Here is a 14,895-nt window from a genome sequence, read left to right as displayed (position 1 = left end):
ATAGTTCTCATGCAAATAAGACAGGATGCACAAAGACAGGATGATGTAAGGAAGTGCAGAAAAAAGACTGAACAAACACAGCAATTCTGTAATGCAGTGTTTTGTCTGAGAGTCCACTGCCAGCTGTGAAAGAGGCAGATGGGAGAAACCCTTCAGGTACATCTGGAATAACATCTGACAGAAGGAAACATTCTCCTGCTGTACTGAAGGCAGGCTGATACTCTGAACAGGAGGCCTGGATTCGTATCTGTAACCTGCGTTCAGTGCTTACCCGATAGACATCAGCTTCACTTGCTCTTGTGGTAACATACGACCTTCCATCTGCTCCATTGCTTTGTTTGCTGCTGGACCACAGCTATGTGTGACCTGTGCAGTGACACCTACTGTCTTTTGCCAGCTGGCACCGTTAATGTAATAGCTTAATTATTTCCTCCGAAATACATTATTTTGCACATTTGTTTTGCTTTGTCCGTTATGTGGTCACTTGCCCATCATATAGGCTTGGGTCTCTTTGGTTTCAAACTGTTAAGAACTTCAGACTCGTTAATTTTGTGCCATTTGCAAAAGGTGCACCTTAGATCACCAAATCCTGCCAGGTACTTGTCTGACAGCCATTACATCACACCACTGATGTAGTGTTCCCTGTTGAAACTGGGGAACTCATGTTGCCTTAGACCAGGTTTCAGGCTTTAATGAAGGGTATGTATTGAAGGGCTATTTTTAATTGGCTGCTGTGCTTACGTTGTTTCCTTTAGACTTGTGGACTGATCTGGCTCTCATTTTTCCTCTCGCCTGCAGGTATTTGACAGCAGGCCTGTCCTCACCATCTGCCTGAAGGTAAGCAAGAATTCAAAATAACTGAAGAGAGCAGTTTAAATACCAACTTTCTTGGGTCATTGCCTCCAGCAGAGCAGAGTGGTTACTGAATTCTCTGGAAGAAGCAGATACTGTTTCTTATACGTTTAACTGTCTTCCATTAGGCCTCATCGTATGGCTTGACCACAGTGAACTTACTGCAGTTGACATTACTGAGTTTAGACCCTTTCCCCTCTCTCCTTTCCCCTCTCTCCTTTCCCCTCTCTCCTTTCCCCTCTCTCCTTTCCCCTCTCTCCTTTCCCCTCTCTCCTTTCCCCTCTCTCCTTTCCCCTCTCTCCTTTCCCCTCTCTCCTTTCCCCTCTCTCCTTTCCCCTCTCTCCTTTCCCCTCTCTCCTTTCCCCTCTCTCCTTTCCCCTCTCTCCTTTCCCCTCGATACTCTGGATGAGACATCACAGCAGACAGGTCTCCCTTGGAGCCCAGAAAGATCATGTGTCCCTCTGCAACTCTTTCTTCCTGGCTAGGAGTCAAATACATGCACAGTGATTATAACATGTTTAGTTCAGTTTTATTTCCAGTTTGCTAATGAATAAAACCAGGGTTGTGTACAACGATGAGATCTTGTCCTTCAAGGCTCTCTTTGCAGTGATTAAAGTTGGGACCCTTTACTGATCCTGTATGTTCCTGTACAGCCTTCACACAAATATAGTCTTTTACTAAGTGGGAACAGTCTCTGGGGTAGCTTGAAAGAATGTATCATTATCTTATGTGACTTTGTGATGATTCATTGAAAAGGAATTTAAATTTGCCTTTCAATATATTTATCATTCTTTCATAGTATGGCCGTCTCTTTGTAGAAGCATTTCTGAAGCTTGCCATGCCTCTGCTGGACTACAGCTTTAAAAAGCACAGGGTAAGCCTTTTGGAGACAGAACAGTCTGGAACCAGTTGGGAAGCATGAGCAGTGCTTGCTAGGAGGAGAGTCCTGTCTCTGGTCACATGCTGACATGACACTCGTGACACTTCGCTTTAGTCTTCACAACTTGCATCTCCAATAGATAACTCCTTTCCATTGCAAATGTAAGATGTGTTCTCATGGATGTTTGAGGGAATGAGGTTATCAAACAGATATCTAGTCACTGCCACTGGACAATGGAAAGCACTGTGTAATTTGTTCGATAAGAGAGGACTGATATCCAGAGTTTGTGTTGGATGAGTTTGAAATACCACAGCCTAGCAGTATGTTTTATACTTTTCCTCTGGTTCCCTGATTTTTGAAGGCTGTGCTCAAGGCAAGATGTTACAAGGTTATCTTGATTTTTAGTTGCCCAACTTTCACTGATATGTGTTTATTCCAAACTCTGATTCAAAATCAGTTTCAGTTTGAAGTGCTTGGCCCTATGACATGTGGTCATACTTTTATTACCACTTACTTGACTTGGATGCACAGTGCAAGTCTCCTGTAGCTTAATCCTGTTTGTCTGATGTTTCCTGCATGCATGCATCACATATCTATCCCATAACTCTTTGAAAGGATTGCTAAAATTAATGCTGTTTAATTGTTCTTGTTTCCCTTATGGAAAAATCCTTTGAGAATGATTTGCTGGTCTACTTATTTATTGCAGGATGATGTGCAGAGTTTGCTGAAAACCTTGCAGCTGAGTACCAGGCAACTTCATCACATGTGTGGCCATTCCAAGGTAAGATAAATTCTAATTACAGCACAAACTCCTGTCCTAAGAATGATTTATTTCCCTTGCACTGCCTTTCCAGGGCATAGGCAGGTTCTACTTGCAGGACTGCAGATCCAAGCCTAGCAGGAAGAGATGGTCACCCAGAGCTGAATCTCACACAGTCCCTAGCACAGCTGCCCTTCCTCAGCTGGTTTATGTTTACAGCAACTCCACCTGTTCCCTTCTGTCCTAGTTCTCCAAAAGCCAGCGCTTCTTTGGTCTGGACAAGCTGGCTTTGGAGTTTATAGTGCACACACATTCCCTTTAGCTAGTGTAAAGGAACTGCATTAGACACTGTGCAAGAAAAAATACTGCATTGGCTTATTCAACACCTTTTTCATTCTTTCTTCCCTGTGCTTGGGAATTCAGCAATGTCCTGACATGAAAACTCCCTGCAGCATTAGTCTGCAGCTTGTGTCTGTCAGTAAGTAGCCATCTCCCTTCCTAGGTAGGTAGTTTTGGAATCCAGCCACTTGTAGCCTTGCTTTTTGCTTTGGACTGGAACGTTGTGATTGTATGTTGATAACCTCCAGAGATAACTGCTGCTTCCCCAGTGGTAGCTTGTACGTGGGTCAGACATACCCCAACATTATGAGCTGCACACACCACCAGCAACAACGCAGCGTCCACCCGTCCGTGTGCCAGCAAGATGTGGCTGCCATGAGCAAGCTGGCAGCAGGGTGAGGTCTGTGCGTGAAGAGCTGCGCGTTGTTCTCGAAGAACAGAGTGAGTGACACCAGTCTGTTGCTGAGATGATGGAGTAAAGGAAAATGAGATTCTCAAAGTAATTTTCCAAGGGTCAGCAGAATTCATCTGACTTAAGTAGAGGAGTTACTAGCCTGTTTCTAAGGTTCATGAGAAAAGCTGAGACTTCCTCTGTTTTTATCCAGAGTGGATATGGCTGTTTGGATTGTTGCAAGACAAAAATGCTTATCGGAGTTTTATTTTTTAACAAAAGCTAAAAAACAATTTGGCCAAGAAATGACATAATCTGGGCAAGCTTTGTGGGGATCACATCCCATCTCTCTTGCCTGTATAACCGATGGCTTTTTAAACAGGAAGAATACAGGCAAGACTCAATCCTAGTCACGTTTTACTGTTTCATATTTAGATTCACCAAGACATTGGACTGACCAACCACGTGCCCATGCTGAAGAAGTCCCTGGAACAGTTTGTGTACCGCGTGAAGGCAATGCTGGTGTTCAACCACTGCCAGGAGGCGTTCTGGGTGGGCATCCTGAAGAACCGGGATCTTCAGGTGAGAATCACTGTCCACCCTGGGGCAATTAAAACCTGGGAAAGGACAGTGCCCAGACGACTGTAACTGCCCTTGTGTGCAGGTAGAGCTTAAAAGGCCAGATTCCCTGTGACTGTATCGCAGTCATGTCTAGTGCTGCAGAATGAAGTGTTTTATTTGAAGACGAAGGGCCTGCATCTCTGAGGGCTTCCTTGCAGCACCGCAGGGGTCGGTTTTAATGGGTTGTAATGGGTGGGTCTGGGGGTCCTTCCTCTGCTCTGGGCAAGAACCACATGCAAAGGGAAGAGGTGAAGGTCACTTGAATGCCTCTTCACACTCCTGTGTGTGGCTTTAACAGAAGCCAGTTCGGGCAGTTTTCATCTTTCACTGCAGAAGCAGGACAGCTGAAACAAAACCCGCTTCTGGCTCAAAAGCTTTTCATTTCGGAGGGTAACAAAATGCTGCTTTCTTCTATTCCATCCTCGCACCTGTGGCTGCTTCGCATACACTCAGTACAGGTCTTTTCCCTTCAACCTAGGGCGAAGAAATTCAGTCTCAGGTCTCTGAAGAGCGGGACTCGGACGAGGAGGACTCCGCAGGGAGCCCTGCCGAGGTAACTCCCTCGGGGCCGGCCCGGCTCTCACCCCCGCTGTAACGCCGACGGGGCGGGTGCGGGGGGGAGCAGCTCCGGCCCTCACGGCGCCGCCCCCCGCAGGAGCCGAGCGGCAGCGGCACGGACGGCAGCGACGAGGACGCGGCGGGCGGGCCGGGCGGGGCGGGCCCCGCGCCCCGGGAGCCCTGAGGCGGCGGGGCCGGGCGGGAGCGGGCGGCGGGCGGCCCCGCGCAGGCGCGGTGCGGCGGCGGCGGCCATGTCGGTGCAGGAGGACCCGGTGCAGCGAGAGATCCACCAGGACTGGGCCAACCGCGAGTACATCGAGGTGATCACCAGCTCCATCAAGAAGATCGCGGATTTCCTCAACTCCTTCGGTGAGGGCGCCGGGGCGGCGCTTGGCGGGAGGGGCTGGCGGGGCGGGCGCCCGCGCTGTCTCACCGCCGCCTCCCCGCAGACATGTCGTGCCGGTCCCGGCTGGCCACCCTGAACGAGAAGCTGACGGCGCTGGAGCGCAGGATCGAGTACATCGAGGCCCGGGTGAGCGGCGGGGCGCGGGCGGGCCCGGGGGCGGGCCTGGCCGGCCCGGCCTTGGCTGAGGCGGCTCCTCTTCCCGCAGGTCACCAAGGGCGAGACGCTGACATAGGCCCGGGCCGGCCCGCCGGAGCACCGCACCGCACCGCGCCCGCCGCCTCTGCTTGTGTTGCCAATAAACCGCTGTGCTCCTGCCCTGCCTGCTCTCTGCCTGCCTGGGGCTGGGCCGCGGCATGCCCGGCTCCCCGCCACCGTCCTGGATGTCCAGAGCCTGCCCTTGCACCCGCCCGGCTCTCGGGGCTCGCACCCGGGGGCTGTGACGGGAGGGGACACGCACCCGGGGCTGCTGGCAGCTCTGGGAGCCGCCGGACCTGCCCGACTCGAACTTGGAGGCGCTTCTCGCGCTTGCTGGGGTCACGGCAGAAGATGTGGTGATCCTGCCGGCTTGCAGGGTGTCTCAGCCTGCAGACGTGGTCAGGGCTGGGTGGGGACAGCAGGCTCACATTTGCACATGCCACAGGTGAGTGCCCTTTGCTGGCACCTCAGGACAGGTGCTTATCCTCTCTAGGAGGCAACTGGCAAGGAAAAGGAAATATCTCTTCCCTTCCTACCACTCCTCTGTTCATCTCAGTTTTTCAGTGGGCATCTAGAGCTGCAAACTCACTGTTCATATTTCGTGTTTGGGTCCACGCAGTTGGTATGAGTAAAGATCTTTTTGCTTCCCGGCAGACTTTAAATGTCTTGGTATATTATTCTGCAACTGGAAGCCATTTTTTTAATTATGGCAGTGTGATGTCTGCAGTGTTTCTTGGGCACCTGGTTAACTTTAATGTTCTTCGTATTTTTGAGCCTGGCAGGTCTGACATCACGGTGGTGTCTCGGATCCCTTCCTGGTCCCCTGGCAGGCTGTTGTCCTGGTTCTCCCTTTCCCCTCTGACCCCAGGCTTTCCCACAGGAGTAGGTGTTGCCACGCGATGCGGCCGAAGCTGTTTTGGTGCAGGTATCTGTCTCCTGCAGGGTACTGCTCCTCCCAGCACTCTGGGCTGAGCCTGCCCGGTTGGTCTCCCAGTGGGGATGCTGGGCAGCTCGCTGTGGAACGGAGCGCTGCCCTTTTCCTTTCAGGGAGTCTTGGGAGTTCCCAAAGTCTCTGCAAGACCTGACTTTCTAGTTTGGCCATCTCTGGGAGGTGAAGAAGCCTCCTGGTCCTCGAGCTGATCCTGCTCCCAGCAGCTGCTGCTGGAAAGGCTGTAGCCTTGTAGTAGATGGAGCTTTGATATATTTAAAGCATTCAATTGTTTTTAAGATGGAGGAGTTCTGCTCACCTTTTTTTCTTGTACTGTGTCTTTTTCGGGATATGATGCCCAGGAACCCACATTAAACTTTTCTGGAGTGGATTTGTGTATTCTAAATCAGGAGATTGATTTATGTACTATGTTAGTGGTGGTGTTTTCCCTACCGCACATTTAACATAGCAGGAGATGACAATGTGCTTTGTGTCCTCAAAGCATGCTTTCCTCTTGTCCTGAGAGAGCTGAGTGCTTGGGCACCCTTGCAGCTCAACTTGTTCGTAGCTGAGACCTTGTGGTGGTCTGAGACCTTTTCCTGGGGCCTGAACTGGAGAGCAAGCCACTTGTAAGCCTCTAATGAAGGTGCCAGATTGAAGCAGTTTCATTAGAGCCTGAGCCACATCCGTAGCTTGGGACAGGTCTGCACTCCCAAGGTGCAAACAGCAGAGCTTAGCGTTCGCTGCCTGCCCAACAGGCAGCCAGACCTCCTGCAGGGATGGGAGCAATCCTGCTTAACTCATCGAGTTAACAGTTCCGAGGTTTGGAAATAAGTGATAGGATTGAATTTTGACCTTGGGAAGGAGATGAAGTGATACTGTGTTGACATCACCATTTTTCTGATGTCAGAAGAGGGAGGTAGAGCTTGGATTCAAACTTTGCATACCCCATAAAGGTGGTCCTGTCTGATCCAAAGCACATATTTTAAGATGAGTGGGTGGATTGGACCAGACTTCTCAAATAATTCTAGCTTCTAGAAAATTAACTTTTGGGCTCTCTAGGTATCTACTGCTAGCAGAGCCTTGATTTTAGGAAACTGCTTCAAAGTCAAATGTACCTTCATCCCCTCTATGTTGCATGCGATTGAACCTGATAGTAATTCAGTGACCTGAGGTGATCTCAAGAGAGGAGGAGTGTGTCAGGACACAGGTGAATTGTTGAGGAAGAGCTGCGCATTGTCCCTAATGGCTTTGCCAAGCTGGACTCTAATGTTCCCAGAAGATGGAGTCTGCTTGTGTTCTGGTGCCAAGGCGCTGACAGCAGTGGAAGGCACCTTCAGTAGTTGTCTCTCCCCAGCAAAATAGTAAGATAAATAAGCACCATGGGGATAATGTGTTAGAAGACCAGAAAACTTAAGTAATAGCTGCAGTTGTGACACGCTGAGGCTTTCAAGTGTGCAGTGTGTACTGTGACTGCTGAATCAAGTCATATTTCTTTAAACTTTCCATTTTGTAGAAGACTGATGCTACCTGCCTGGTGACCACGCCAGCTCGGTGAGCTGGGAGAGTCACGGGGGGACGGGAGGTCTCCAGGTTCACTGATAGTTTTGTGTCTGGTTCCAAGAAGCTGCTAGCAGCCTTGCTCTGAACTCTGCAAAGCATCAGGACCTGGGACTTGGTCCCAGCGCACATAAAAGCTTTAGGGTCAGCTTCCCTTTCCCTTCATCCTCCCTCTTCCCCCCTGCAGTCTGACACATCCTTGTGCCTTTCCACTTCAAATCACAGAAATGTGAAGCCAGTAGTTGACAAGAGCCCTTTTTGGGGGGAGGATTCTCATTGGGTACACCCTGGAGCAAAAGTCTGAGAATATCCTGGGGAAATACTGGATGGGTCAAACTCAGAGTCCTGCCAACAGCTCACCTTGACTTGTGTTCACAGGAGATCCATGTGCCTCTGTAGGTACAGAAAGAAGAACCCCAGGAAGTCTCCAGGGAGACCTTCTCTGATATTTAGCCTGACTTAAAAGCTGGATGTGCGTAGTGTGTTCTGGCTGTGGCCCTTGTGGCACAGGAGGGCAGGGATGCTGTTGGAGCTGAGGCTGGGTTAAACATTGCTTTTAACTCTAGAGAAAGGAGCTGCAGGAGGGCTCTCTTGCAATAAAATACTGCTTGTGTGTCAGAGAAATGGGTGCAAGAAGTGGATTTAGATTACCTCTTAGAGGCCATTCTCTACCCTCTGTGGCTGGTGACTTTACTAACCTTCACAGTTTCCTCTAACAAAACTGGGACGGCAGTACCTGCTTTGGCTGCCCTAGCTCCATGAAAGGTGAGGATGGACTATTGACATCCTTTGCGCTGCTTGTCTGCCCAAAAGTGCTGAGGAAAGGGGCTGTAGCAAGAGGGAGGATCAGCAGGAGCAGGGAGTGGGCCCTGGACCTTCCCTGAGCTTCCCGGGTAAGTCACCCAAGCCCCTCTGTGCTCCTCCCCAGCCATTTGGGAGCGGGGCAAATATTTTGTATTAGTAACAACAGAACTGAACTAATGACACAAATATAGATGTGTTGAAACACATGTTCTTCAAAATAACTCTGTAGCCTTGGCTGCTGGTAACAGCACCCAAGGAGGTCAGTAATTCCCCGGAGAGCAACACACCTTGGTGTATACCTTCAATTTATTTTGCCTGCTCAGTCAGAAGGCTCATGCCAAAGCCAAGGGAGTATGCCGCCCTCTCCCAGCCCCAGCCAATCCCTTGTTTTTGCATTAGCTGGGAAGAAAAGTGATTGTCAGGTCCCAGGCTGTGCACTAACTCCTGTATGAACAGGCTGAGGCTGGACACACCACACCGAGGCAGCTGCAGGACTGGAGAGCTCCTTCAGTCTCTGGTGGTTGGGCTGCCTGCTTATTGTATGCCCTGAAATCCCTTGGCTGTGGTTTCCTATTCCAGGAGACAGCAAGTTCCTCACTGCCCCTGTAACAGCACCTGGAATATAGGGCAGAGCTGTGGGCTGCTCAGGTCACCCATGTGCTATTCTTGACCCTGTAGGTCCCTGTCCTTGTCCCTGTCGGCTGCGCCGCTCCCACAGGTCCGATGCTGGGTGACAACGACCAGCACGTCCCCCCCAAGCAGCGGCTGGAGTATTACCGTGCCCTTGAGGCCTGAGGGATCCCCACCCGGTGAGTGGGGTGCTGGGTGCTCAGGTCGGGGGCACAGGCACAGCCCTAACCCCTCTATCACCTCCAGGTTGCTCTGGTACCCGGGGAACAACCACGTGCTGGCCGAGGCTGAAGCTGATGGCTTCATGAACCTGGTGCTGTGGCTGCTCGAGCACCTGCAGTGCTAACATCCCCCTGCCGCTGCCACCCCACAATAAACAGTGTAGCTCAGCACCCCCGTGTCTCCCATAGTGGTGTCAGGGCCGGTGCCCCTCCCCTGCTCGTGCCTCCGGGGCTCATGGCCACCAGTCCCTCTCCCACGTGGGTTGGCATGTGTGAGGATGGGACCTCCCTGCGGCCAGGGCAGGCAGCGCCAGGCAGCTGGAGGGCTGGCGCCGGGCAGGGCGCTGGCGCCGGCTGCTCACGCACGCCCTGGCAGCTTGCCGCACTGCCGAGCAGCTGGCGGCCCAGCGCGGCGGAGCAAGGCCCCATGGCCTCGGGAACGGAGTGGGGTGCGGAGGTGGGCAGGGGAGGCTGGGGGGCTGTGTGGGTGGGTGCGGCCTCTTTTTGGGGGGTGGGTGAGGGCAGAGGGGTGAGCTGTCCCCCTACCAGCACGCTTCTGCCCGTGCCCAGGCGGCCGGCAGCACTGCCGCCTGCTACCGGGAGCTGAGACGGTTCCCGGCTGTCACCCGTGCCGCCCTTGGCACCGCCGCGGGGGGACAGACCTTTCTGCTCTACACCGGTGAGTGGCGGGCACAGCGTCCCGGTGCTCTCTGCCTGCGGTCCCGGTGCAGGCAGTGACGGTGACGGTCCCGTCCTGCAGAGTGCAACCGCCACGACCTGCCCCGCCACCGTCTCCTGCGCTTCAGCCGCCACTACAGCCTGCAGCGCACAGCTGGTGGCCTCACCATCAGCCGGGCAGCGCTCAGCGCCGAGATCCACAACCAGTATGGCACGGACGGGCTGCAGGATGGGGTGGTGTGGCCAGTGCCCATGGCGTGGCCCGTGCCCGCAGCATGCCCCCCCCCCACAGCCTCCCTCCCTCCTGCCTGCAGGCTCCTCAGCCAGGACTCGCCCTCGGGGCAGCACCGTGCTGTGCTCAGCCGATGCCCGCGGCAGGGCCATGAGCTGCTGGAGGTAACACAGGCTGCCCTGGCCATGGCAGCCTCGGGGCTCCCCAGGCTGGCTGGAGAGCTAGCATGGAGTGGTGGGCACCATGCCCACGGTTTGCTGGTGCTGACCCCCATCCCTTCAGGTGTGGGGCAGCAGTGGGCGCAGCCACAGCGTGGACCTGACAGCACTGGGGAAGCACGGGGAGGTGTACGCAGAAGGTAGGGCCCATGCCCTGTGCCTCCTGCCCACAGCACAAATGGTGGCCCCAGTGCCTGCCTGGTGCCCGGCTGTGCCTATGCCAGCCTGCGCTCTGGCACCTCTTTCCATGCCAGGGCCCTTCGCCTGCCTGGCCTGGTCCCACTCGGAGACACGGCTGCTCTACGTGGCCGAGAAGAGCCGGCCCAAACCACGGCCCCCCTGCCCCTGGGATGTGCCAGGAGCAGCCAGGCTGGCGGGGGAGGATGAGGATGAGGAGGTGGGTGCCATGTGCTTCCTGAATGTGCTGCACACCGTCTGTGTGTGCTGTGTGCCCCGTAAGCATGCTGTGCGCCCCGTAAGCATGCTGTGCGCCCCAGAAACATGCCATACCATGCACAGAGCCCCGTGTCTGGGGCCGTGGAGCTGACAGGGCTGTGCCGCAGGGTGAGCAGTTCGTGTACCACGAGGACTGGGGAGAGGCGCTGAGCGCCCGCAGCGTGCCCGTCCTCTGCATCCTGGACCTGGCAGGCAGCAGCCTCTCGGTGCTGGAGGACATCCCGGAGCACCTCTCCCCTGGCCAGGCAGGACAGGGGGCAGGGAGAGTCACGGGGGGGGGCAGCCTGGGGCCGTGGGACGAGCCTGGCTGTTGCACAGGCCCTGTGGTCCCCGGATGACCGTGGTGTGGTGTTCGTGGGCTGGTGGCACAAACCCTTCCGCCTGGGGCTGAGAGCCTGCTCCAACAGGAGGTGGGTCCCCCAGCACCGTGCCCGGATGCCTACGCTGTGCTGGGTCAGCATGGCGGTGGGGGTCGGCATACCCATGGGGCTCCATCCTGACCCACGCCTCCTCTCCAGGTCGGGGATTTTCCACCTGGACCTGGCCAGTGGGCGCTGCGGTGAGTACCGGGATGTGGGGCGTGCCCTGGGGGTCCCCGGGGTGCTCAACCCTGCCACCCGCAGAGCTGCTGTCGGCTGAGTGCGGTGCCGCCTGCTCCCCCCGGCTGAGCCCCGATGGCCGGCGCCTGCTCTACCTGGAGGGAGCTGTGGGGGGGCCCCACCGGCAGTGCCTGCGCCTGCGCATGGTGAGCGGGGCCCTGCTGGTGCGGGCATGGCTGTGGTGTGGTACCCAGCCCGGGGTGTCACAGCCTCTCACTGTGCCCGGCTGGGGCAGGGGGTGGGATCAGTCCCCAAGCCCCCTTGCCTCGGTTTCCCTGGCTGGGACCCATCCCTGACCACCGGCTCTCCCCAGCTCACCTGGCAGACAAGACAGACGGTGACAGTGCTTGAGGTGGTGCAGGAACCCACAGAGGGTGAGTGTGGCACAGTGGGCAGGGCTGAGTGCTGCCAGGGGGCTGGGACCCCCCATGCCAGGCACCCGTGGCCTCAGCTCACCATCGCTCTGCCCACTCCCAGCCTTTGCTGGGATCTACACAGAGGAGCTGCCGCCACGGTGCTGGGCAGCCGACAGCCAGCGAGTGGTGCTGGGCACCCCACAACGGAGCCGCACGGTGAGCCCTGGGGACAGAGTGGGTCAGGGATGTGGCCCCCACACCCCGCAGTGACACAGCTGCCTGTGCTCTGCCCCCTCACAGGACCTGCTGCTCGTGGATACAGAGGCAGCTGCTGTCACCAACCTGACGGCAGGTACGTGGCGCCGGGCTGCCCACAGTGCCCCGGTGAGCATCTGCGAGCGCCAACGTGCTCTTTGTCCCCAGGGTCACCTGAAGGGTGCTGGGAGCTGCTCACCCTCCAGTGGGACCTGCTGGTGGCCACCTGCTCAGCCCCAAACCGTCCCCCCACCCTGGTGAGCGGAGCCATCGCACTGTCCGGCACAGTGATGTGGCGCGGCAATGCACAGCCAGGCAGAGCACAGCGTGGCACGGCATGGCATGGTGTGGCACAGCATGGCACAGCTAGGCATGACCAGGCACAGCACGGCACAGCCAGACCCAGCACGACATTGCAGGGCACAGCCATGGCATAGAATCACAGGATTATAGAATGTCCTGAGTTGGAAGGACTCACTAGGATCATTGAGTCCAACTCCTGTCCCTGCACAGGACAACCCCACAGTTCACACCGTGTGTCTGAGGACGTTGTCCAGTCTCTTCTTGAACACTGTCAGGCATGGGGCCGGGACACCTCCCTGGGGAGCCTGTTCCAGTGTCCAGCACCCTCTGGGTGAAGAACCTTTTCCTCATGTCCAACCTAAACCTCCCCTGGTACATCTTCCTGCCATTCCCTTGGGTTCTGTCATTGTTTGTCAAAGAGAAGAGATCAGCACCTGCCCTTTCTGTAACTGCGATAAGGTCTCCCCTCAGTCTCCTCCAGCTTGAACAAACCAAGTGATTTCAGCCACTCCTCATACATCTTCTTCTCCAAACCCTTCACCAACTTCCTGGCCCTCTTCTGGACACTCTGCAGTAGCTTTATATCTTTTTTATCCTGTGGCACCCAGGCTTGCACACGGTGAATGCTCCAGGTGAGGTCGCCCCAGCGCAGAGCAGAGCGGGACAATCCCCTCCCTCCACTGGCATGGCACGGCACAGCCAGCTCCAGCATGGTGCTGCATGGCACAGTGCGGCAAGGAACAGCAGAGCTAGGCACAGCATGCCAGGACCCAGTGCAGCGTGGTACGGCCAAGGACAGCACGGCATGGCGCAGAGCGATGTGACAGGCACAGCACGGCACATCCAGACGTGGCACGGGGTGGCACGGCACAGAATGGCACCACAGAGCACTGGCACTGCAGGCACATCGGAGCCGATCGCTCCCGGCGGGGGACGGGGTGCCCTGGTGCCACCCGCTGCCTGTCCCCAGGTGGTGGCGGTGCTGCCGCCGGCAGGCCAGGAGCTTCCCCTCTGCTGGGTGCCGGTGGAGGATGCCCCAGCAGTGCCCGGTGTCACCTGGAAGACCCTGACAGTCCAGCCACGCTGCAATGGGCAGAGCCCCACTGCACACAGTGAGCGCCCGGGGGCCCCCACTGCACCCGGCTGCTGTCTGGGTGCTGGGGACCCTCAGGAGCTGGGGGAGGGCAGAGTTCTGGGTGCCCGGGTGGTGGGTGCTGAGCAGGACCCTTTCCCTGGCGCAGACACCCAGGCTTTTGAGGCTTTGTTGCTGAGCCCGCCGGACAGCATGGCACCACACCCCCTCATCGTGTGCCCCCACGGTGAGTGAGGGGATGGCGGGGACACCCTGGCAGCGCTGGTGGCACCTTGAGTGACATCCCCACCGGCCCCAGGTGGCCCCCACGCAGTTTTTGATGCCCGCTGGCGTCCGAGCATGGCTGCATTGTGCCAGCTGGGCTTCGCTGTGCTCCTGGGTGAGTGCCGGGGAGCACGGGAACGCGTGGGCCCTGTGCCCCACTAGAAACATGGCACACATGGCCCCCATCTCCCCAGTGAACTACCGCGGCTCCCTGGGCTTTGGCCAGGCCAGCATCACCTCCCTGCTCTCCCGCGTGGGTGAGCAGGATGTGGCGGACACCCAGGTGAGGGATGCTGGGCTGGGGGTGCTGGCAATGGGGTGCCGCCGAGGGGGTCTGATGTTGGGGTGCTGATGTGTGGGTGCCCCACGGGCACAGCTGGCGGTGGAGCAGGCGCTGCACAGCGAGCCCCTGGACCCGCACCGCCTGGCCCTGCTGGCTGGTTCCCACGGAGCCTTCATCGCCCTGCACCTCCTCACCCGTGAGCCCAAGCGCTACCAAGCCTGTGCCCTGCGCAGCCCCGTCTCCAACCTGCCCGCGCTGCTGGGCACCTCTGACATCCCTGACTGGTGAGTGCCACCCCCTACCCCGTGCCATGCCATGTCCCCATGGCACCCACGGCTGCCTCTGTGCCACAGGCGCTATGTCTCCCTGGGGCTGCCGTACTCCTTTGAGCGGGTGCCCCGTGCCGAGGAGGTGGCCACCATGCTGCTGCGCTCGCCCATTGCCCAAGTGGCCCGGGTAAGGCAGGGGCAGGATGGGTGCGGGATGCTGGGTGCAGGGTGCTGGGCACCCACTGCTGGCTGTGCTGCAGGTGCAGACGCCGGTGCTGCTGTGTGCGGGTGGTCGGGACCGGCGAGTCAGCCCCACGCAGGCCCTGGAGTTGTACCGGGTGCTGCGGGCCAAGGGAGTGCCGGCACGGTGAGCAGGGTTCCGGGGCGTGGGAGCAGGGAAGGAGCCCCCGCGAGCAGCTGAGCATCCCCTGTCCCGTTGCGCAGGCTGCTGTGGTACCCAGAGGGTGGCCACGCGCTCACTGGTGTGGAGACAGAGGCCGATGTCTTTGGGAACTGTGCCCGCTGGTTCCTCCAGCACGTGGGACAGCCCCGGCAGGACAGGACGGGCTGGCACAGCCCCTAGCACCCGCCGTGGCCCTGCGGCTGTGCCGGCCCCAGGGTGACCGCTGGCCCTGGGGACCACACCAGGACCAGAGCAGGATGGAGCGAGTGTTGCCAGAGGCAGGATGGGATGTGGGTTGGGGTTTGGAGCTAAATAAATGTGTAAGAGCGTGCAGCACAGAT

The 14,895-nt window shown here is 56.9% G+C and overlaps 3 protein-coding genes across 8 annotated transcripts in view; all 3 read left to right on the top strand.

Annotated features, from left to right (window-relative positions):
• Positions 1-4,655, top strand: part of FANCD2 (FA complementation group D2) — a 52,458-nt gene extending 47,803 nt beyond the window's left edge. For all 5 annotated transcript variants that reach the window (XM_065642249.1, XM_065642251.1, XM_065642250.1 and 2 more), the window contains 6 exons: positions 799-837; positions 1,652-1,726; positions 2,439-2,513; positions 3,658-3,804; positions 4,322-4,396; positions 4,499-4,655. In XM_065642249.1, the coding sequence (XP_065498321.1) occupies positions 799-837; positions 1,652-1,726; positions 2,439-2,513; positions 3,658-3,804; positions 4,322-4,396; positions 4,499-4,585 (498 nt within the window). In that variant the 3' untranslated portion in view covers positions 4,586-4,655. The remainder of the gene's footprint in view (positions 1-798; positions 838-1,651; positions 1,727-2,438; positions 2,514-3,657; positions 3,805-4,321; positions 4,397-4,498) is intronic.
• BRK1 (BRICK1 subunit of SCAR/WAVE actin nucleating complex) lies at positions 4,605-5,122 on the top strand. Its single transcript, XM_065642265.1, has 3 exons — positions 4,605-4,770; positions 4,851-4,933; positions 5,013-5,122. The coding sequence occupies exons 1-3, from the start codon at positions 4,653-4,655 to the stop codon at positions 5,037-5,039; spliced, it is 228 nt and encodes a 75-aa protein (XP_065498337.1). The 5' UTR covers positions 4,605-4,652; the 3' UTR covers positions 5,040-5,122.
• A 4,291-nt stretch (positions 5,123-9,413) lies between these two features.
• Positions 9,414-14,887, top strand: APEH (acylaminoacyl-peptide hydrolase). Of its 2 annotated transcripts, XM_065642256.1 has the most exons (22): positions 9,414-9,602; positions 9,716-9,824; positions 9,906-10,029; positions 10,138-10,219; positions 10,338-10,413; positions 10,528-10,670; positions 10,837-10,974; positions 11,048-11,139; positions 11,248-11,288; positions 11,353-11,474; positions 11,642-11,702; positions 11,806-11,900; positions 11,985-12,036; positions 12,108-12,196; positions 13,213-13,354; positions 13,484-13,561; positions 13,634-13,714; positions 13,794-13,882; positions 13,976-14,166; positions 14,236-14,338; positions 14,412-14,518; positions 14,596-14,887. In XM_065642256.1, the coding sequence occupies exons 1-22, from the start codon at positions 9,414-9,416 to the stop codon at positions 14,732-14,734; spliced, it is 2,343 nt and encodes a 780-aa protein (XP_065498328.1). In that variant the 3' UTR covers positions 14,735-14,887. The 2 variants fall into 2 exon arrangements, with proteins under 2 accessions (XP_065498328.1, XP_065498329.1); XM_065642257.1 differs by lacking the exon at positions 13,634-13,714.
• Positions 14,888-14,895: the final 8 nt, after the last annotated feature.

The sequence above is a fragment of the Caloenas nicobarica genome, chromosome 11 (genome assembly GCF_036013445.1).
Source record: "Caloenas nicobarica isolate bCalNic1 chromosome 11, bCalNic1.hap1, whole genome shotgun sequence".
In the NCBI taxonomy this organism is placed as follows: domain Eukaryota; kingdom Metazoa; phylum Chordata; class Aves; order Columbiformes; family Columbidae; genus Caloenas; species Caloenas nicobarica.
The sequence above is the reverse complement of the archived record's forward strand: the minus strand, read 5'-3'. Positions and strand labels throughout refer to the sequence as shown.